This window comes from Catharus ustulatus, chromosome 4 (assembly GCF_009819885.2).
Source record: "Catharus ustulatus isolate bCatUst1 chromosome 4, bCatUst1.pri.v2, whole genome shotgun sequence".
Lineage (NCBI taxonomy): Eukaryota > Metazoa > Chordata > Aves > Passeriformes > Turdidae > Catharus > Catharus ustulatus.
In genome coordinates, this window is record NC_046224.1 from 12,560,237 (window position 1) to 12,584,207 (window position 23,971).

A 23,971-nucleotide genomic window follows, 5' to 3' on the forward strand; every position below is an offset into this window, starting at 1 on the left:
TCTTAGGCTACATTTAATGTAAACCCAGCATCAAACCTCTGCAACAGGACTGCTTCATCTGGTAGAGGCATATTCACCACTTCTTTGTTAATATCCTCTTTCTGTCACCAGAGTCTTTTAAGTCTAGTGGGCATGAGAAGAGCAGCAACAGATTATCAACTACTGAGTACTTCAACCTTAAAGGAATCCTGAAAACAGTTCATTCAGGGTGGCAGGGTCCTTGGATGGAATGTCATCACTTAACAAAAATCACCTACTGCTAAGTTCTGGGGGATTGCACTGGTGTCATTATGGCACCGGCACCAGGCAGTAGGAAATAAAGGTAAAGAAATTATTCATGACAGTGGGAAGTTACCTATTGCAGACTTTGAAATCTCAATACAAATCTCAAAATACAGACTCAGACCTCCTCCTGACTGCAGGAATACATCACCAAAAGCATCCATGACTATGCAGGTATTGCAAACTCTTAAAAATGCTTTAACTTAGCATTTTAAAATTGTTTCAGTCTAAATATGAAAATTTTTAGCTATACTGATGGATATCAAGAAGAAGCCAAGCATTCTGCAGATACCATATTAGTCTGAATATACAAACTATGCAATTATAGCATCAAATGCTGGAGCAAGGTAATGCAGGGTGAAGCAGCAGTTACCTGGCAATCCACTTCATTTGTTTTCAAATGGAACTTAGATTTTTGTTCAAATTAGTCACTCAGATCTGGGACATTGCATGGCAGGGAAAGCATGGAGATTTATATTTACTGGGTTTCATTCAGTCAGAGTAATATAAATGGCAACAAACGTCAAAGCAAGAAGCTATTTGCTGTGGTAAGAGCAAAATTGCTCTCTTCCACCTGAGCATGTTTGTAATCACCAAAGAAAATCCTAAGACAACTTAAGATCAGCAGCATGTTCTTGCTGAACATTCAGCTATTAAATTACATTCCATCATTACAAGCTGAAATGTAAAGTACTTATACAATAGATGGGTATGAATCTGTATCTGTGCAAAACAACAAAAACGAATGACTTCCATTCCTAAACTACAAGAAGGAAGATGATCTGATTTCCTCTTGCAATCTGTCCCATTCCTTTTGATTTGATCTTCTGAGTTTTACTAACAATCAGTTTCATTCAACAGCTCCTGTAATATGTGGTAGCAATTTGTTTAATCCATCACTTAACATGATGCAGCTATGCAATAAAGTCTGAAAAAGCTAACCAAACAAAAAAAATCCACTATTAAAGAACAAAACAGGCTTTCTCAGAGAGGTGGTCAATGCCCCAAGGCAGTGTTTAAGAGGCATTTGGGCAATGCCTTTAACAACATGGTTTAACGTGGCCAGCCCTGAAGAGGTCGGGCAGTTGAACTGGATGATCACTGCAGGCCCTTTCCAACTGAAACAGTTGATTTTTCTGATCATCAATGAGCAGCACTCAAAAGAGCACAGCCATGGTCTTTAAAGCAGTGGTGTCTTTAAAGACACAAACAACACAGATGGAATGTAAATCAGTCTCGATTTATGCAAAGTTCATGTGAACATATCCAAAAAAGTTTGTCTTCAAAACCAGTTGTTAAAGTACTTTTTATTTAACTTAGTATACATCTATGGAAGCACTTAAAAGCTTAGAAGGAATTACACTAAGACATTTTTAAAGTGAAGAACACTTATCATTCCCTCTGTTTTCACACCATCTCTACAAAACCTTCAGAAGAGATGAAAGTTTTTAACCAGAGGATAGAAATAATTCTTTTTCACGTATATAAAAGAAATTTTCTGCTCAGCTTTAAATATATTCATTTTAATACAGACTGCTTTTATTTCTGAACACAAGATAAAAGAGTTATGCCATTTACATATATATCAAGTTTTACAATTCATCATTGCACACTTTCTCAAATCATACCAAGTTGCAAAAATGATGCACATAATTTGGAACAAATATTTGCCTACAGCCCCTCACTTTGTGCACAACTGTCTTCCACAGAATTTTTTGGATCTCTATATATAAGAAGGATGGAACTGAGATCAGTTTTAATTCTGAAACACTTGGAAATCAAGAAAGCAACAATCACTGAGAGAACAAAAGGATGTACAACAAAAAAGCCACCAGAGGATCCATGATGGAAAGTAGTAGGGCCCCCTGAACTGCTATTTGCAACTGAAAGAGAGAAAAATAGTAAATGTCTATCCTTGGGAGACAAAACATGAACCCCATCTTCAAGGGTCTGAGCTACTGATGCCACTGAAGTGGGAAAAAGCCTTAAAACACAGAAATCAAAGATAAAAAGGATTCCAAATGGACTTTTTTTAAAACATTACGAGAATTAAAACTTTGAAAAAAATTGCAGACCAACAAGAGTAAAACTTAGCTCTCTGAAACCACTTCAAGCAGGAATTAGGTAACACAACTTCAAAAACTGCTCAGCTGTTTTGAGTTTTAAAATTCACATGAGCTTTTGCTACTGCATACACAAGCTCTGTCAAAAACTCCAATTCCCCACTAGCAGCAAATGACATACATACAGCAAATTATTTTTACAGATACTTCATACACCACATTGCAGAGAAAAAACCACTCCAAAAATCAAACTGTATCTTGGAAGACTGAAAAAATGTGACATTGTTAATTATTAGTTCAGCCTTCAAATGGATGTGACACAACTGAGCAACGTATGAGCTCACTGCCAGATGATCCAACCCCCACCCTCCTCTGTCACGGCTCCCAGCACACAATCCTGCACCACTGCTGCTCCTGCCTGATGCTCATCAATGGCACAGTAACTTAATGGCTCAGCAGAATTCACTGCTGCTGGATCAGTGAACTGGCTCACAGCACTGTCAGACAGGAACTAAAGCACACAGACTACTGGGAGCAGGACACTAAGGGTACCAGCACCCACCTCACCACCTGGTCTGCTTAGCTACCCTGTCCCTCACACCTTCTCCATCCACCCCAGCACTGAACAAAGCTCAATTTTTACATGCTAAAATAAGTCCCACCACCTCACCCAACAGCACATTTATGAGAGAGGATAAATTTCCTAGCAAACCTTAAGAGAAATTTTTATAACCTGAACACTTGAACTTTTAAATTTAACAAAGAAGTTATAAAACTCAATAAACCAAGGCACTTAATCCTGCAGAAACACATACTAAGAATTTCTCCTACTGCAATTTTAGCAGTTGCTGTGCTCAGATATTAATAATCAGAAAAACATTTCTATCTAAAATGAAAAACAGAAATGGGACTGTTTACAAATAAGCCTATTAATCATCCTCCTTTTTGCAGGATCTCCAGTAACTTGGTCATATCACATTGGTGTAAATATTCTACATGAAATGCTCAATTTCTAGACAGCAACTATTTACAATGCAGATTTTTCTTAAAAATAAGTTCCAATCACTTAGAGTTTCTGAATATTTAACAATATGCACATGCCAAGCAGCTTTTATCTGAAAACCGATCTCCTTCTTCCACACAGCAGACAGAGACAGAGGCAATTCTATAGCCTACCTACAGAGAATACATCTTTTAAGTGCAAAAGGATGGCAAAAAAACCTTTTAATTCTAGGTTCATAAGAAAAGCCATCAGGCTCTCTGAAAGAGCCTCATTTCCTTTAGCAGCCTCCAGCAGAGTAGAAAAGCCCTTTTTAAGGATCACCCTTCTCCAACACAGGCAAGTTGATCTCTGCTTTCAACAGAACACCAAGCCAAGTTTAGGCACATGAACAGTTCACAAGCCAGAGCCTACAAGTATAAACAAACTCTTCCACATTCACCCTAGAGCACCAAAATAAGGCTTTGCACCAGCTCTACCTCTAAAGACATCAGTCCCTCAGTACTGACCTCTTCTATAACTCGTCACCTTTGACCTTGGACAGCCAGTTTAGCTGTCTGAAGTCACACAGGCTGTTAACCTCCACCCCCAAGGTCAGTCACAGATGGTCAGAGCAGTATTTTACAACAAGATATAGATCTAATACCTAGACGAAGGAAATAAGCTGCCTTTAGGCACTGTACTGTTGGTCTCTAAACACTCCCACACAAAATAGAAGAAACAACCACAAAAGCAAAAACCCAAAGAAATGGAACGCAGACTCATTCCAAAACTTTGTTCCAAAGCCCACACAGTAAATCCTGATCAAAGCAATAGGGCTTGAAGCTTAACTTCTGTTACACAGGAAGAAGACACTCTTAGATAAAGAGCCAGTGTTTGAAAGAGTCTCAGAGACAATGACCACTCATACATACAAGAAGCTGCATCATAACACACTTCTGCCTCTCCCCTCTCTTGCCCAGGATGTAAAGTTAGATCAGCTCAGGAAATGTTATAGAAACCTCACAGCACATACAAACACATTCAGTCAGCTTCTGGAGGCCCACAGAATACACCAAGTTGCAATTCTGAACAGGATACAAACCCTGTGGAGATGATCTGCCTGCCTTCCTGACTCAGTCCCTTCTTTCCCTGAAATAGGAATTAATTTTGCAGGATACCAGCAAACCAAACATAGCCTTTACAAGACACTTCACAGCCAACACATTAACAAAAACCTAAAACATACGTGAGTGATAAAAAGTCAAATCAAATAGGGGTAAAGCATCTAATGCACTTGTAGCACTATTTGCTGTGAAAAAAAGCTATCCTGTTTCTCAGCAGAGGTGTTCTAACAGAGTCCCTGGATATATGCACTTTTACATTAACCTGAAAATAAAGCATCATTTTAGGCTCAACAGTCCCATTAGGTATAATCTATTACATCAGTGTAAAACAACTTGTCTTTGCAGATTGCACTTCATCCACTGAATGGCAACAGAAACAGGACCCAGTGTGAAAAAAGGCTGCTACGCAAACAAAGCCTAAAGAACCCACTGTTACGGCAGTTAAGTGTTGCCCAGTATCACAACCACCAACTTCCTTCCATGCTCAGCAAAGACTAGTCACACCTGCCCTTTTCACAGGAAGTCATCAGCTTACACAATCCTCAAGTTCAAGACAATACTTTGAGATCTGATCAACACACTGCTGTTAATATAGTTACTTGTATGTAGAGTACAATATATGATGTAGTAATTACAGGGTTCTGTGCCTCTGACCTCATATGAGTATTCTGAAAAATCAATATTTGATTTGATTATTTCAGTTTCTGGTTTGTAAATTAAATCCTACAGAATACAAGGTAACAGAAAAACATACCAGGAATTTGTTCCTAACTTCAAAAGCAGAGTCTGAAAATAACAGATTAAAAAAGCATTTGGTCTTCTCAAATAAGCAACGCCCTCACAGAAAATCTGACACAGCATGACCTAAGTGAAGAGTAAGGTGGTTCAAGTACTGGCTTAACTGCTGTGCTCAAAGGGTTGTGAGCAGCAGCACGAATTCCAGCTGGAAACAGTCACTGCTGGAGTAATCCAGACCTTAATATCTTGCGTCGGAATTGTTCAGCCTCTCCATTAATGGCATCATGGGACAGAGCACACCCTCAGCAAGCTGCAGCTGATCCAAAACTGGAAGAAGGAGTTGATGCACCACAGAGTTGCACTGCCAGTGAGAGGGACCTCAAGAGGCTGTAGAAATGGGCTAACTTGGAGAATTCATGAAGTCAACAGAGGGGTGGGCAAAACCCTGCACCTGGAAGGAATAAACCTGTGAAGCACAGACTGATGACCTCCTTCCTTCCCTTTCATCAGGTTTTTAGACACACTGATGAGCTCCCCCTCAAGCCTCCTCTTCTCCAGGCCTATCAGTCCCAGCAGACTCTGCCTTTCTTCACAGACCATACAATGAGACATAGTTTGTGTTGGAATGGACTTTTAAAAACCATCTAGTCTAACCTGCTGCAATAAGCAGGAACATCTTCCTAATTAGATCTGGGTGCTCAGAGCCCAAGCCTTGACCTGACCTTGAATGCTGCCAGGGATTGGACACTCATCACCTCTCTGGGCAACCTGTTGTAGTCTCTTACCATGATCATTATAAAGAAGATCTTCTGTATGTATACTCTGAATGTAGCTGTCCAGAGAAACTGCTGCCTCCACCTTGGAGATAAAGAATCTGATAATCCTGGGCAACTTGCTCTTGTTGATCATACTTGGAGCAGCTGGAATATATCCCTTCCAACCTCAACTACTGTACAGTTCTAAGACTCAGTGGGTGCAAAAGCCACATGAGAATGTAACCTTAACTACCCTTCATTACAAGTTTAAGCAATCGGCCAAAATTAAGACCGCATGTTGCATATAACTGCTTAGTATTCGACAAAGCTCCTGAATTACAACTCCTTAATTACTCAGTCTTGTACAACTAATGTTAGATAGAAAATGTAACATGCACTCATCATTCTTCTCCACAATATATAAAATGATAACCTACATCTTGTCAGCAGTTATTGAAGAATCACTACTATTGTTCCTTGGTCCTTCCTATTACCACTATTACATATGCAACACTGATGATAGTTTTATCTTTAATTTCCAGTACCTAGCACAGCTGACAAAAAAAATAACACCTATATCAGGTGTACATTTGCAACTCTTGCACCAACTAACCAGGAAGAATGGTATAAGTCAAATGAAAACCATAGTATTAAAACACAGAATCCAATCACAAATACTTCTAGTACTAGAATGAAAAAACACTACATAGTTTTAACCTACCTTTCTGCAGCAATTTGATCTCTCCATTTTCTTTCTTGATTTCATTCATTATTTTGTGCTTCTTCTTTTCTTTCTGCTTCTTTTCCCTTTCTTTAACTTTGTCTTTGATTTGACCTGAAACACAAATATTTCACCATTAATCAAGAACAGAAAACTAATTGTCACATACATGTTTCCTATTACTCTTATGCAAGCTCTATTAAGAGGATATAGAGGAGGAGTTACAAGGAAATCCCAGTACTTACAATATGAAAAGCTAATATTTATCTGTTGCATAATCCAACATAAGCTTCTTTAACTCAGAAAAGTTTTGTTTGTTGTGTTGTGGCTGTATGCAACAACCCAGCAAGTCAACTGTACAGTAATTTTTGCTTACTCCTATACCTTCTGCTTATTCCTGCCTCTGCAGTCAGCTCATTTGTTGAAATTGGAATTGCATACATCACATAAGAACTGGGGTAAAAAAGAGTACAGTTTGCATTTTCTTAGGTTTACAGCTACACTGAAAATCTCATAGCTATCTATACATACTCTGAACTTAAAGCCTTTTGCCCTTAAATATCTGGGAAAGGCAGTTAAATCTGTCAACTGAAAGATCTTTTACATTACAGTCACAGGCTAATGTATTAACAGCAGTCAGACATGATTAATAAAAACATGAGATGTGCTGCATTCACACTGGTGAATACAGATTTAATTCACTGGTGCTTCCCCTGCTTACCTACCATCAGCAACAGCTTACCTGAGCAGTCTCATTATTCATTTACTTTCTTGTCAAGTCATTCCAGGTTTTTAAATCCCTGACACAGAAAAGCAGAGCCTTTAGGCATGCTTTCTGTATGTAAAATACCAGACCTAGAGAAATTCATAATTTCAAGCAGTCACCTTTGCAAGCCAAGTAGAGATTCACTTATGAGGCCAAGCATTAAAGAAGTCAGATTTTACTAGGCTTATATGCACTGCAGCCAGCACTTCATGCCTTATTTCCTGGCTTGAAGCCAGTACCTGCTCCAAGAGTTCACTGGGCTTTTTAACCTCCACAAGGAAAAAGGAAATCTGATTGCAAGCTTCTACATAATGTTATGCTTCAGTAATATAGCTGAGAGACAGCCCTGATGTTTTATTCATGGTACTTGCATTATAAACCCCAAGTGGAAGCAAAGAAATCCAATTACTCTTCCTTAAGTATTCACACAAAATAGAAGCAGCAAGTATGTTCACTACTAAAAAAATCAGAAATATTTCAGAATCAAACCAAAGAAAGCCCTCAATTCTAGAAGGCAATGTAGAGTGACCCCTAACCAAACTACTCAGGAAGCATGTTGATAAAAGTGCAAAGAGCTGACAGCAATCCATAGAAATGAATGTTCTAACGGTGATTCCACAGCATTCATATCTTTCCTCTGAGGAGTGTTCCAATAAGGATAGAAAACTTAAACCCTCACAATTCTTAGGGTGAAGCAAAAAATGTATTTTTACAGAGAATCTTAAGAAAATAAGTCAAATACAAACCAAAACAGATGGCAATTGAGACATGTCTGCTGCCTCTCCACAGATCATGATAAGCAGTGGGGAGAGAACAGAAACTATACTGGCACAAATATAAGGTAGCTGCACTTACAGGATGTCTTAGAACTAAGTGACTGAAATAGTCATGTCCAAGAACAGCCTCCTCCCAACACCTCTGTGGGAAGGGATGGATGACAAAGCAGATTTATGTGTACAGCAGACCATGGAAACCAAACAAGCTTTCCTAAGCAACACAAACCTTTCTAGGAATAGGTTAAATAGACATAAATCTTCCTCTCCAACCTGTTTCTCCCCCAAAAAGCCATCTGTAATTTGCAAATCTCCTGCAACTTGAGTATGAAATTGGGTAAGTTGTACAAACAGGAGTTAATGTAACACTCTGAAAGCAGACACTCAGCTAGTAGGCAGTAACACCAGGCTTGATTTATAACCTTTGCTGAATGAACAACTCAGTCACAATTACAATTATCATGGGAAAACCTAGATTTTATCTCAACATTTTTGTATGGTTAAGAGGCACACTTGACTTCTGCTATCACTTACAAATCAAAGCAAGATTGAAGAGCACATACAAATGTTGTCCTCTGAAAGAGGACAAAAGACTGAAAGAATCCTTTACTGCCAGCTCATGAAAAGCATCACAGGCCAATGAATCTTCCAGCTTTGTCAGAAGCAACACACAAAGAAAGAGAACCTTTTAAAGAGCCTCTAGTTTATTTCCACATCTACAAAGCAATTAAGAGTCAATGGTGAAACCTCCCCAACAAAAGAAACAATCAATGTGTTCTGTAACATCCCCCAGCAACAGCCACAAGTAAATCCTACCTTAAGTGATTGTATTTACAATGTAAATACAGCTAAGGGAAGTCTGGAATAAACTTTCCCTTCCAGAAATCACAGTATTGTAACAAAAGCAGCCGTACAGTCTGATGCAAGTAAGAAATAGTTGAGAAGCTGAATTTGAATGCATAGATTTTCTGGTTTTCTCCCTCAAAGCTCATAGAATAGCTTAACAACAGCCAGTAGTTCACTTTAAAAAAAAGCATAAATAAACACTGAAATTTAAAAAAAAATCTGTATATTAAAAAAAAAATGAAGAACTGTATCAAAATGAGAGTTATTCCATGGATTAACACTTGAACTTAATTCTCAGTTTAAATGTCTTCAGTTTATGAGTATTAATAAAGTATTTTCTACTCTGGTTTGCAGAATTCAAACAATTCTCAAGCAAAATTCTGCAGATTATTCTCCTCAGGGACATCCAGAAACATGAACATTCTTCACAAAATTCCTATTTTAAAATGAATACCCCCAACATTAAGCAATTTACAACCTATGTATGATAGAATAAACAAACAGTGAGTGACACTGGCAAGGGAAGACAAAAAAATCTGTTCTGCTGAAGTTATGAAAACCTGCAATGCTCTTGTACAGTTTTTTTGAAGTTTACCTAGAAGCTACTACTGGTCTCCATTTTATTTGTAGGACAAGATCACAAAGCAGTAAAAGATAGAAAGATGTTTATTATAAGTTTTCCATGCCCACAGAATATTGCACAGCTAGCTTCCACCAAGTCTACTCCCAGTTAAAAAAAAAAAAAAAAAAAAGCACTTCTTGAGCTGCTCAGGATGAAATGAGCCTCCACAGAAATAACATAGCCCAAATAGAGTCTTCCTAGACCTTCACATACCTCCAAAGATACCAAAACTAAAAGCCAATCATTTGAAATAATTTGTATCAAGGACAAAAAAGAAAAATCTGTCTTTAAATTAAGCTTGTCCCACCTATTAAAACACATGCTTTTACTTTATATGATTTTGACAAAGAAATACACTGCTCAGGAAATAGCTGGTCACAGATAAAAGAGAATTTGCAAATACTCCTAACCCAGGTCAAAAAAAAAATATAAATCCAAGTATAGTAGGAATCAGCTAAGGAAGTTCAGCAAGAGCTAGGTTCAGTCCTTTATTTTCAAGCTCTACTGACAGAGGGCAAAAAATCACTACAAAGTGATTTGTTACTCTTGTAGAAAGTTGACCCTGGCTAGACATTGGGCATCCACCAAAGCCATTTCAGAACTCCCCTCCTCAGTTGGACAGGGGAGAGAAAATACAAAAGGCTCATGGATTGAGGTAAGGACAAAGAGAGATGGTTCATAGCATCAGTTACTGTCCTGGGCAAAACAGACTCAACTCGGGGAAAAAAAAAAATAATTCATTACCAAATCAAAAGTACAGTAGGGTAATGAGAAATAAAATCTAAATGTTAAAAACATCTTCCCCCTGCCCCTCCCTTCTTCCCAGGCTTAGCTTCATTCCCAATTTTCACTACTTCCTTCCCCTGAGAGACACAGGGGGATGGGGATTGTCCTGAGTTCATCATATATCACCCCTGTCACTCCTCCCTCCTCAAGAGGGGAGGGACACCTCTCACTCTTCCCCTGCTTCAGAGTGAGGTCCCTCCCACAGGAGACACTACTTCACAAATTTCTCCAACGTGAGTCCTGCCCATGGGCTGCAGCTCTTCACAAACTGCTGCAGTGTGGCTCCTTTTCCATGTGGTGCAGTCTCTCAGGCACAGCCTGCTCCATCGTGGTGCCACATGGGGCCACAGGTCCTGCCAGGAGCCTGCTCCAGCATGGGCTTCTCACAGGGTCACAGCCTCCCTAGGACATCCACTTGCTCCAGGGTGGAGTCCTCCAGGGGTTGCAGGTGGATCTCTGCTCCCTCCATGGGCTGCCCCAGGGGAATCTGCTCTGGCACCTGGAGCACCTCCTGCCCCTCCTTCTGCACTGACCTGGGTGCCTGCAGGGCTGTTCTCTGTCTCATTCATCTCTCCAGCTGCAATTAGTCCTGTGCAGTAATTTTCCACCCCTCTTAAAATATATAATCCCAGAGATGCTACCACTGTCACTGGCAGCTTCTCACAGAAGCCACTCCTGTATCTCCCCTGCTACCAAAACCTTGCCATGCAAACCCAATCCAACTCTACTAAATAAACCAGTGTATACTTTTTAAAATACAGAACTTTGTAGGAATAAGTGTCCCTGTTTATAGAAAATGCAACACCCAAGGAATTAAGAGATTTCTACATGTCTCATTTAAGTTCACAGTAGAGTATCACCATGAAGTCCGTATTCTTTGCTTTGCAGGTCACAGAAACAGTACACCCACACCCAAGAAATGCTGCAACAGCAGTTCATTAAAATAAAAGACGTGCTACATATAGAAGAAGTGCCACAGGAAGAATTTTATTACAGTTTGTGACATCTCACCTTTCTAAAGGGCATCTGAAAAATATTTTCACTTGACAACAATTCTACACAATGAACTGAACTAATTAAGAATTATATGCATACTTCCTCCTCAAATTCCCAAGCTATTTTTTGTTAAATAAATAAATAAAAGAAATGGATACACACTATATTTATACATTAAGCAGACATTTACAACTAAAGGTTACAGTAAAAGATCTTAGCTTCCAGCTCAGGAGATACCTTCTCATAATGACTGCCATGATTTCTTAAGCAGCAAATACACAAACACACATTCACAGACCACACCATACTGATTCCAGAAATCTAATCAGATCTTTGCCTCTACTGCAAACTTTCTACAGACAAAAAGGTAAGCCAAGAGTATAGAGAATGAGTGGGAAGTGCTCTTCAGTGCGTGTACTACGTGCAATGTGGTGGCTGTCACTGGGAAATTTGCACCTTGAAGCCCATGCAGGAGCTCAAACAAGCAAGTCCATTTCAGCACTGAAAGAGGAGAGCCGTACAACCCTGTCAGATGCCAAAAGTTGCAGCTGGTTTGCATCATTTTCCAGATGGTAACTCACATTAGTAGTCAGTCATAGATTATGTTCAAAGTATTCTGCCTCTCTCTCCTCAGTTTGATTTAAGGGCTGTCACTGCACATGAGGCAAAATATTTACAGACTACTGCAAAGGGACACCATCAATATGGACAACAACACCAGCAGCATAACTGAAAGGAAAGGGGAATAAGGAGAGGTGTACAAGAACATCAGTTACCATTCCTTCCACCAGCACTCTCCTCGCTTTGAACAAACACCCATAAAAATAAAACCTCAAGAAGCCATGTTTAACTGGTTATGCAGGTACATGAAGTATATTTAACATCACCATGCTAACAGCTTTGACACCTGCACTTATTAAATGCTACAATGTACACTGCAGAGCAGGTTTCCTAACTTAATGAACATGGAAAAACCCATACAGTATTTCCAAGATACAAAAAACTCATCAAAAAAGGGACAGTTTCACATCCCAGCAAGCAGGAATATGTGGCTGACATCCCTTTCAGTAATTTAAGTTTAAAATCCAAGATATGACCTAAAGAAATCCCCTTATCAGACAAGAACATTTCCCCAAGCTCTTCAATGAATGGAATGAAAGGATTCCTTTCAGAATTAAAACACTTCCAAAAAATGGAAATACGATCTTTCAGGTCCCAGTTCCTTTAAGCTTCACGCTTCTAAGGAGACCTTCTACATGCAGAACTGAATGAGCCAAGTTTAAGCTCAAGCACTAGAGAGTTGCATCAAATCAGTAACAGAGAATGTGACAGCTGCAAACAAGACCTCTTCAAGAGGTTTCAGATCAAATGTTTCAGCCTCCTGACCTTGTGCCAAAAATTATCTGGTATTCTAAAATCAGAGTAAGTTTCTGCTGCTGCGTTCTGGGGTACAGGAAGGCCATGGTTCTCCAGCTTAGAAAGATTTTGCTCTGCCTAGCAAGTTTCAGGTTATCAAAAAGAGGTCAGGGTCTCTCAAGAAAAACATACACTACTTCAAATTTATCCCAACATTACACACTTACAGTAACGCCACTATGAGCACTGAAAACCGAACCGCATTTAAATCTCAAACAGCAACAGAAATTTGAGAAGTCACTCTTCCTCCTGAATACCATACTTGAAACCCTAAACATCTTCTAGACATTGCTGCTTACAGCAGAATATCTAAATAGAAATATATTGAAGAATTCAGACAAAAGTGGTCAAGAGGCCTCATAAGCATGAAAGTGACTGCCATATTTTAAAAATTCAACAGAGAGGAGGGGGAAGTGAGTCAAGCCACATAGTACAAGGAAAAAGAAAAAAAAGGGAAATAGAATTTAACAGAAGGAGGAAATGTTTAGCAGAAGAAAACATAACAGACAACCTAACAAGCATGAATGGCCCCAGTTCTAAAGAAGGGGAAAAGGAGATCCAAAACTTTCTTCAACCTACTTTGGTAAAAGAGACAACAAAATGAGCATCCCACTGAATACAGACCAAAATTATTAAGACTGAAAAGTGTAACTACTTGAAAGCTAAAATCCAAGAGGGATCACACAATACAAGGTAACAGTTGCCAGAAGAATCATTGCTAAATGCTCATCCGAAATCTAATCTTATCCATTCTTCAAAGACAGCAGGAGAAAGGAGAGGAGTGGGGCGGGGGGGTGGAGACAAAGGAGGGAGTGTTAAAAGAAAATAGACTAATATTAAAAACAAGAGCTACAGTACCATATTCAACTTTCCTGCTCATATGGGGAATCCCCATCTGCAAGTCAAAAGATGGCAATCTCATTTTGCAACTGCCTGCACACTGAGGCAATCTTATCAGCAAATGGATCATTGAAGAAAAAAAAAGTGAAGGGAAAGCCAAATTGGACACAAAACCAGCAAGAAAAGCAGAAAAGACGGATCATGCAACTGCAATACACCTTACAGCAAGTATAGGGACCAAAACCAAAGATTTGGACAGGCATTGTCTAATGAAGTGGGGAGTGGCTGAGCTGAGTTTTGCACTGTTATGAAAACAACTTCAACTATGAACTGCTAGAGCAGAATATCAGTTAAATGACTAACTGAATCAGCAGAGTCATGGCACGAACAGCAATCACTTCTGTCAGACTGACACCGTGTTTTAAAAACAAAAACATTGCACAACTTTAGTTCCACTATCAGAATGTACACAACAAGTGAAATTTAAGCTTATTTTAAACAGCCTAAACCTCGTTATCTGCAGAATAAATCATGCATCTGGCAAAAGGCTCTTTCAGGTTCTCTGCATGGTAGATCATCTCTGAAGGGGTCACTGAACTTCATTCATTTAACAGAATCACAAGCTGTAAGGCCTGGTTATGACTTGGCAACTTAAAAGCTCTCTGCAATTAATTAAAAGACCAGAGAAGTCTTTAGCTGAAGATGTGAAGAAAACATAAAAATTTTTGAAAAGCTTTAAACACATAATCCATCCTGGCTACTACCAAGCTTAACATCTTTCTATGACTTAGGAAATAAGAGTGTCTCAGAACGGGCTCCCTTACTTCATAATCACTACTGCAAGTGAAGGACACACATCAGCTTCTATCATCAGCTTTTCTGAATGCAAGGTGAAAAACCTTACAATTTCCTCCTCAGTATCAACACCTCTATCATCATTACAGTAATTAAACTAAAATTAGGAAAATGCAATTGCTACTACTCTCAAGGCCAGATCTCACATCCATTCACTCCACAGCACTGCACACCCTGATTCCCTGTATTATTTTGTCTATACCACAGTCCTAACAATCTCATTAAACAAATTTTGCAATTCTTCTCCTGACTGCCCTAGTACTGCTCTTCACTTTATCTAGTACTGAGATCTGTGCAGGCCCTCAGTCTCTCACAAAGCTAAAGCTTTTTCTCCTCACACCTTAAGAGCTCTGTGCAGCAGAGCACACAGCTCACTGACCAGAAACACAACTCCTCCTCATTCATAGCTACAGGAACGACTGGGAATTCCACTCCATCCTATGCACACAACGGCAATGCATCTCCATTTTGGCTGCAAACAGGAGGATGGACTTCTTCCCTTTTCAGAGCCTCAAAACAATCAGGGAATCCACCCATTCCACCTGCTTATCTCTTAATATTTCTGCCTCTACACCTCTAGTCTCCCCATCAGCACAGTGTTTTTTCTGGCAGGTGCAACACTGGCACATGTATGAGTCCTGAATGCTAGGAGAGAAGAATGATCAATACCATCAATTCCACATTGCTGCTCCTTTTCCACTGCACCAAAAGCAGAAAGGTTGTCTAACTGCAGACTCCAGGAACAAGAGGCTGCACTTGCCTGCATGAGGCTGATTTTTAGAATGCACTGATGACAGCTTCTACAAACTCACCTCATTACACCTAAAGGAGAATATTTTATTCCTACCTCCCCACACATCATATACTCTGTATGTGCAAGCCTTTCAGTTTTTCATAATTATCCCAAATTGTCTAAATTTACCCATGTCGTATCTGTTTTAGCCTGCCTAAAACTTTCATTCCTCTCCTATCCTACCTTTCTCTAACCTTCCTGGCCTTTTCTACAGCACCTAAAAATAATATTTTTGCCAAAACAAGACCAGAATCACCTCCAAACTGCTTTTGCCTGCTATTTTTCTTTCCTGTCAACATTTCAAATTCATTCCATGTTCACTCATTATACGCTGCAGCCACAATCCCTCTGGTATCTTTTTCCAGTCTGCAGCTTCAGCACTCCCAATGCACAAGTCCTGACTATTCCACCCACCCACCTTAATGTCATTCTTAGCCTTCCTCTGTACTTAGGAGTCTATGTGGATGCCCCCCAGCCATTCTTTTCTCCCTGCATCATAACTGCATTTTTCCCTTTCCTCTCTGCGAAGTAAATTATTCATAGGATTAACAGCACAAACCTGTTCTTTAATCTACAGTCAAATACTGAATCACTTTTGAAAGGCTGGCAGCTCTCAGCAGAAGACTCAGTGCATCCTTCACTTTCTCACAGCCTTCTCTGCAAAAATACACAGTTTAATTAAAATAAAGTTCTTTTTTTATATAGGAAATTATGCCACAGAATTTTAGCTTTAGAAACTACTTTCTCTAAACAGAAATCTGTAGACTCAGATGCCAAACAGGGATCCTTTACCTTTGAACATTTGTTGGATGTAGGTAAGTTTTCAATGAATAAATATAAGATAAAAAGATCTGTTCTGAGGACTCAGCAACTAAAAAAATAAATAATTTGTGTCTGTGAGTATATAAGTTCTGAGAAAAGTATCTTTTCCAGATACCATGTGCAGAACCTCCTATTTAAAGGCAAATCACATCAATTATTCAGGTAACACTATCAGTGTCAATTTCTTTTACCAATGTGAAAAAATATTTCACCTTGCTACTGTAATATGGTTCCAAGACTTACTAACATGACTCTTGAACACTGGTAGGACACTACAGCAATCTGAAACAATATGGTTATTAATTACATAGCTCTGAAAGAAGGATACTGGGTGAGTTTCTTAGCAGCTACCCTTGAAGACAAAATGACTTCACAACATCAAATGCGTACTGAGCATCGTTTCTAAAGGCTTTTTCCAAGTCACCTTTTGGACAGGAACAAGGGGAGGGGGCGCCCAAAAAGGAAAGCACTGAAACCACATACTTAAAACCCAATTGGTGGTGGCTAAAAACCACCAATCAAGGAAAAAACTCTCAATGGTATGTGAATCATAGACTTGGGAAGTGAATTATAGACTAAGATACTCATGGAAATTAGTGGAAAATGAAGTAAGGCACCTCAGACAACACAATCAACAGACAAAAAGGCACATTGATATTTCTTTATAAGCTTGGCTGATTCTGTAATTACAGGTATAGGCCACAATCAAACTAACCTAAATTTACACAACAGCTGTAGTTTATCTTTCCTTGAAAAGAAAGGAAATTTGATTAAATTAGGTAATAGAGTGCACGTTTCAAATTCCTCATATTTCAATGTAAATATGAAGGCATCAACATCTGGTTTAAGGTCACTGGAGACTGGGAAAGGACACACTAGAAATAAAAGCATGTATTCTTGTACTGTCATCATATATTCATGTATTGTGTTTTAGTTTCCAAGATTTATTGTTGATCACAGCTGGAACCCAAGCAAGACTCCTGCCTGACATCTTGTCCTACCCCATATGGCCATTTTTGTCCAGCTCCACTAATGAACTAATCCAGCACTCCTCCCCTTATCCTGAGGACCTCGAGCATTCCTTGGGAGATGTGATCTTCAAGAAATAAAGAAAGCCTGAAGCAGCAACTACAGAAGATTTCAAAAGTCTAAGTATCTAAATTTTAACTGCATGCTCTCTAGTACTCCATAACTTAGCCTAGAAAGGAAAGGAGATGATTCACAATTTAATTTTTAAATTACGGTGATTTTTTGCAACACGTTCTCCGTTTTTCCCCAATTCAGTTTTGTTCACACATTTCTAACAAATTACTCGGCATCCTCATTTCCCTAATAGGTAAGAAAACCTAAGGCCTCTGGCAGCTTCTGGCTGACGCCATCGCTAATTCCACACCCCCTTTTTTGACAGGATTGACGGCGGACTGAGCCGCCGCTGCCTTCCCCGCGAACTTACACAACGCCAGCGATGTGTGACCGAGCCCAGCGCTGCCCCGGCCCCCGGCCCGGCTCGCAGCCGCCTCCCGCGGAGCCGGGCAGCTCCGGCGAGCCCCGCCGTCCCCTGCAGCCCTCCCTGCCCGCCCCCCGCCGCCGGCGCTGCCCCGCCGCTCACCTTTCGGGAACAGCAGCTTCACCTCGCCGTTCTCCTCCCGCTTCAGGGCCCCGCCGCCATCTCCCGCCGCCGCCACCACGGGCAGCGCCCCGTGCTTCCTCCTCTCCTTGTCCCGCTTTTCCTTGGGTCTCTTGGGCTTGGCGCTGCCGCCGCCTCCCGCCTCGGCCGCCAGCGCCAGGCGGTGCCGGTGGTGGCGGTGCTGGTGCTGCGCCTGGGACGAGGAGGGGGAGGCGGACGGCGGCAGCAGCACGGCGGGCGGCAGCAGCTTCCGGGCCAGCGGGGAAGAGAACGCAAAGCCCCCCGCGCCCGCCGAGGGGCCCGAGGGCAGCGCGGCGAAGCCCCACGGCCCGGGGCCGCTGTAGCTGGGCACGACCGCGGGCAGCGGCTGCTTGGCGCTCCCGCCACCGCCGCCCCCTTCACCGTTGACGCGCTTAGCGCCCTTCATGCTCCGCTCCTCGGCTCCCTTCACCTTCTTGGCGGCTGGCTGGGATCCGCGGGAACCTTTCGCGTCCGGGGCCGTCCTGGCGCCGAGCAGCTCCGACTCGGGAGGCGCCGCGCCACGACCGGGACTGGGCGGCTCCGCCATCTTGGGCTCCGGCGTCTATTTACTCTCGGCTCGCCCCAACCGATAGCGCCGGGGGCGGGGCAGCGCCGCGGCCTCGCCCAATGGGCTGGGACGGCGCCGGACAGACAGCGAGAGCGGCCAATGGCAGGGCGGGGAGAGGGGGCGGGCTCTCAGGGGATTGGGGGCGGTGGCTCGGCTGAGTGCGCAGGGTGCACGGGGGTGGCGGTGGGGACGGCGTGAGGGGAGCGCTGCGGGGACCGGAGCGGGGGAGAGGCGGCGCTCCTGAGAAAGGCGTTTGCTTGGGAATAAGGAAGGTTTGGACCCCGGCGCATGCTGGGGGTTTCGTTCACGCCTCAGGTTTTAGGCTTCTCCGCTCTGGGAGCGGCTGACGGGATCCTTGTGGCCCCGCGGGCTCTCCCTGGGCAGGGCATTTGTTTGGGAATAAGGAATGGATGTACCCCGGGAGGCGATGAACCCGTCCCTCGGGATGTCCCGGTGGGTTTGTTCGTTCGGTGCACTCTGAGCCCGAGCTCTCCACGCTCTCCCGCATCCTCGGAGGGAGTCAGATAAAGCTTGGAGTCTGGAAGGGGCCTGGTGGGAGGAAGGCGGAGGCTGCCGAGGTCAGCGGCTGTGCCGGGTGTCGGTGCCAGCCCGCCGGGACAGTCGGGTGTCTGTCACCAGAGGATCATTGACCGCTGTGCCTCAGGAAAGGGATTTGAGCTCAGTGTCCCAAATAGGAGCCCCTCACTCGTGCCTTTGGCGACTAAAGCTGCCATAGCCGCGGTTCAGGAGCAGACTGAAATTTCCCCAAATTCTGGTGCCAGCAGAAAGCGTCGTGGAAAGGCGCAGGGGTTTCCAGGAGTGTTCGCAGTGCCGCGCTCCTGCTCTGGTCAGTCGCCGCTCGGGTCCCCTGGTTGCCGCGGGGAGAACAGAGTGGCTGTCACATTACACCGACCCTGGCAGATGGCAGCCGGATGAAATTGCTCTGAGAAGTTCTGTACACGATATGTCAGTAGGCAAACAAGGTTTTAAGTTTAGAATTTTTTTGCTCCACAAAGCATTTTCGTTTGAGCTGCCAGTGATGAGCCTCAGAATAAGCTCCTAGCACTTGGGCTATCTCTTCCTTTGTTTCTTTTGAAAATGTAAACCAGGCCGACTGCAGTTCAGTGTTCATGTCAACAGCAGCAAAGAATAGATTTCCTGTATCCAGACAACTCTGCTTTTTCCTCAGATGTTTCAAGTTCCACCACTGTGAGAGTGTGTCCTCAACCTGTATTTCTGGGCCTGATGGGGAAAATGGCATCTGCATTGAAGGAAGAACATTTCACAGCATGTATTTCAGCAGTAGTCGATTCACATCCAGTCCCAGACTGAAATCCAGGTACAAATCTACCCATGTGTATGTAGGCTGGTAAACTAGAGTGAGCCTGTGAGTAAGAAGGTCATCTTCAGCTCCCCTCAGAAATGTTTTATTTGTATCAGAGGGTGAGAAAAACTTGTGCATTTTAATGGATGTGTCTCTTTCAGGTTAAGTAAAGGTAACCCATCCACCTTAGTCCAAATCAGTGATTTTTGTCTCAATTAATGTTAGAAGTGCCACGAGGCCGTTGGTATCCCTATATACCAGTCCCTAATGGAAACTGGATTGTGGTGACTTGAGTAAGAATTTGAGGCACCTCATGGCATTGTCTCAACTTCACAGGCTTTACAACCAATTTCTTACTTCTATGCCAGTATTGATCCCAAGTCAACAGTGTATTAGGTTCACTCAAACTTCAGATAAGTCACAATCATATTTTCACCTCTAACTTTTAGGGGCTTTGAGAAATGAAGAGCAGTGTTTCTTTGTTCCTTAACTAGAGTAAATCCTAGGGCTTGGTTCAAGGAACTTGACCTCAACCTCTGTGAAATGCCAGTCACCTAGGAGTACATCATTTTTCTCCATGCAGCAGGCTTAGCAAGACTTATTAGGTTACTGAGGCTGGATAGCTGTATAAATAGCTGAATATCTTGATATGAGCACTAACATCAGTGTTAATAATTAAGACAGTTTGCAAATAGACACAAAGATAAAACCAGTGAATGAAATGACAAATAAATTTTAAAATGTGCAGCAAACTTTAACAGCTGAAAATATGCTACTAAACTCAGGTCAAGCTGAAGTTGTTTCCTGTACCTTCTCAAATAGCATATTGTGCTTTTAAGCATAAGCCAAGTTTTTATTAGTGAATTCTCTATAAAATTCAACTGGAGCAAGATGACAGAGTACTATTACATGTAATTGTTGCTTGTTGGAAAGCAGTGTGACTAATGTTTGGAGGTTTGCTGCTGCTATCTCATACCCATTTGTCAGCAGAGGAAATTGCAGGGTGCATGAAATTCAGAAGCCAGCTCTGTTTCAGCTCCCACAGTTGTGCTGCTGTATGGGCATTAGAGGGAGGGATGTTGTCCCTGTCACTTGTTTTGCCACCAATCACACAGATACATTGAAGTGTTCCACCATACCTATGGTGAGTACACATTCCAGAGCATTAAAACTAAATTTCAGGGTGTCTTCCTTACTACTTGTTTTTACTTTATTAAACCTCTGGCTGCTGGTGTGCACGTCCCAGGCAGATGCTCCTGAATGAGACAGACAAGATGAGAAACACCAAAACTGCTTCAGAAAAAAGTGTCTTTAACAAAAAGGGGGTAAATACAAGCAGTATAGCTTGTGTGAAATACAGGTTAGAATCAGAAATTTGGTCTGATGTTTACTGAAGAGAGTGAAATATATATTAAATTATACAATATGGAGAAACAATGTCAAAACCCTGCTCCAAACGAAACTACTACACAGAAATGCAGTACTATCTCATGTCACAAATCCAGTCCCCTACAGAGAGAGAGCTGTGTGAACTGGGAATCTTTGTGGGGATCAGTCCTTGAGGTGTTGGCAGCACCCCACACATAGAGACCAGAGAGCTCATCTCTTTCAGCAGAAGCCTTTAAACTGACTATGAAAATTATATCAATGTACTTTTGTCTATAGTTTTATATGCACTTAGGGAAACCCACGAAGACTCTCTAGATCATGGAAAGCAAAATGAGGCAAAATCATAGCAGTAAAAATGTCAGGCACAAAGCACTCCAGTATCCAACATGCATTAAGAATAAGTTTCCCATGTTACAAGCCTGCCTATTGCAAATGCATTGCCATTTTAATTAGGATAATTATGAAATGCTGATATAAATGGTTATTAATCAAAGCATTTATTTAAACAAATTAGTGTATATGCTCACCAGACATCCTCTATAAAATAAAAAGCTGAATGTAAATTCTTTGTAACTCAACACAGGTTGAGCTACAGTGTTTTGGCTTTATACTCTTAACTGCCTACCAAAGTGATGCGTTGTACATTACTCAGGTCTCCAAAGAGAAAAACAGGTTTCAGAAATGTTATTTAATCTTTTTTATAATTCCAGTGGTTTGCTCTCCATGTGCTTACTTCCTTGGTTTGGCATCTGCTCAATTCGTAAGTCAAGCATGGAAATAATTGTGCCAAGTGTAAATTGAAAACATTTGATAACACTTAGATGTCTTTATGCTGGTTTTTGTCTGCAAAATTAGCTAACTGTAATTTTTAATATTATTAATTTTTTCTTCAAACTCATTGAAAGTCAGTTAATTCATCTTTGGAAATGGAGGTGAAAACTAGCCTTATGTGCACAGAAATGTACTGACAAAGGTGATCTCATCATGTAAAAGTGTGATTTATTTTAGAAGAGCTTCATTTTCCATAGTCAGGGTTTTCAGAACAACCAGTGACATATCCAAATACTTCTGCAATTACCACCCAAACAATTGAACTAAATGAGACACTGGGGACTAACTTGGCTCATAACTGGGAGCTGCTGACAGCATGACAAGCCTTGCTGCAGGGAGATGAGAACTGCCCCCTCCTGCCCTTGTCCTTTGCAAGGGACAGTGTCCCCATGCCTGAGCAATGGGAATATGCAGCCCAGCGTCTTTGATCTGACTGGTGACCAAGGCGGCAGTTATCCCAAAATGCCTTTTCCCCCTCAGAAGCAGCAGATGTCTCTGATGACTGCTCCAGGGTTAGACATTTGGCAGTGTGGCAGAGCAGACAACTGGGGACACTCATGGTTTTTATTACACTGTTCATCTGCCAACATTTTACAGAATCCATAAAGACCACAAAAAGGAGTTTACACTTCAGGGAGGACCTACAGTACTTGTTTCTTGTTTAGAGTTTTTTCAAACAGCTACAGATTACTGCTATTATAGCTCTTTAGTCTTTACCACTGGTTTCCTCACTTGTGTTTAACATGTGAAACACCCCAGCTCCAGTATTTCTTTATTGAAGTCTAATAACAATCACAACAATGGAAAACTTGGAAAGTCTTGATGTGCACAATTTTAAACTATGTCTGTTTGCAGTTAAAAAGGTAATTTGATTAGCTGTTGTCTTCCAAAAAATTGACTATTTGAAAGATCTTTAGAATTTTTCAATACAAAAGATACATAATGACTAAAATCTGTATGAAAGTGTGAGATGTTATGTAGTGATTCATGTCATTATAGAAACACACCGTGGGATCAGTATAAACAAGAATACTGAACTTAAAGTAAAGCATGGACATGAGACAAAGGAAAATAAAATAATTTCATTATATTTGTTAAAATTACTTTGCTGTGAATTGCTGGCTTTTTGCTGTTATGTATTTTTTGCCACTGTAATTATGAATTGTACCCACTTTTTATGTATAAGAAAAGTGCAAGCTTGTGCTTGCATTTGGATTTCCTGATGGATTTTTTTTCCCTATCCCTAAATGCTTATGGAATGATAAACAGATCAGAGAATGGTCGTGGAATGGTTGGGTTGGAAAAGACCTTAAAGATCATCTCATTCATCTTTTCACTAGACTGGGTTGATCAGACTCCCATCCAACCTGGCCTTGATTTGGAGTACATATAGTTCTAGGAAATTCAGGTCTTGTGTCTTATGTACAGACACTTACTTGCAAAGTAGCAGTTTATATTTGTTAGTGTATATATAAAAAGAAAACAAACAGCTAGTTATATGTAGCAGCTAATCTTTCACTGCTCACCTCAGCTTCTTGCTCACATAAACAACTTCTTAATGGAAAAATTCACAATAAAGAGCTTTCTGTCTATTCACAAATTTCACTCCATAGTTGAGGCAGCAGCTCTTCAGATCAGTGGCCACTGATTCTGGGAAAGTTTAAGACAAACTGTTGAAAGTAAAAATGCTTTTGCCATAATGTCCTTAGATTTTCTCTGATGTACCAATGTAACTAGAAGATAATTGCACCTGAAATTTCTAGACCATGGCATTAGGAAAGCATCTCACAGTGTAAAATCACACAAAAATGTTTAAATATATGTACTGGATGGCAGTTAGGGACTCTGGGATTCACTCAGGATAGACTGAGTAACGTCAGTGTAAATCTAGCACATCACTATCAGATCACAGTCTTGAAATGGGAGATGAGCAAGCTCCTCCCACCCTGTTCATGTGAAATCACAATTGTAATTGTACCTTGTTACTTGTACAGTCTTGCCCTGGCTTAAAGGCAGGAATGCTGATGGATA

General features: G+C 41.2%; 1 protein-coding gene across 1 annotated transcript in view; it reads right to left on the reverse strand.

The window, feature by feature from the left end:
• Positions 1 to 18,406, reverse strand: part of RSBN1L (round spermatid basic protein 1 like) — a 45,325-nt gene extending 26,919 nt beyond the window's left edge. Inside the window, exons 1-2 of the mRNA XM_033057515.2 lie at positions 17,790 to 18,406; positions 6,666 to 6,779 (exon numbers count right to left, since the gene is read on the reverse strand). Coding sequence (XP_032913406.1) covers positions 6,666 to 6,779; positions 17,790 to 18,375 — 700 coding nt within the window. The 5' untranslated portion in view covers positions 18,376 to 18,406. The remainder of the gene's footprint in view (positions 1 to 6,665; positions 6,780 to 17,789) is intronic.
• Between the last annotated feature and the right edge of the window lie 5,565 nt (positions 18,407 to 23,971).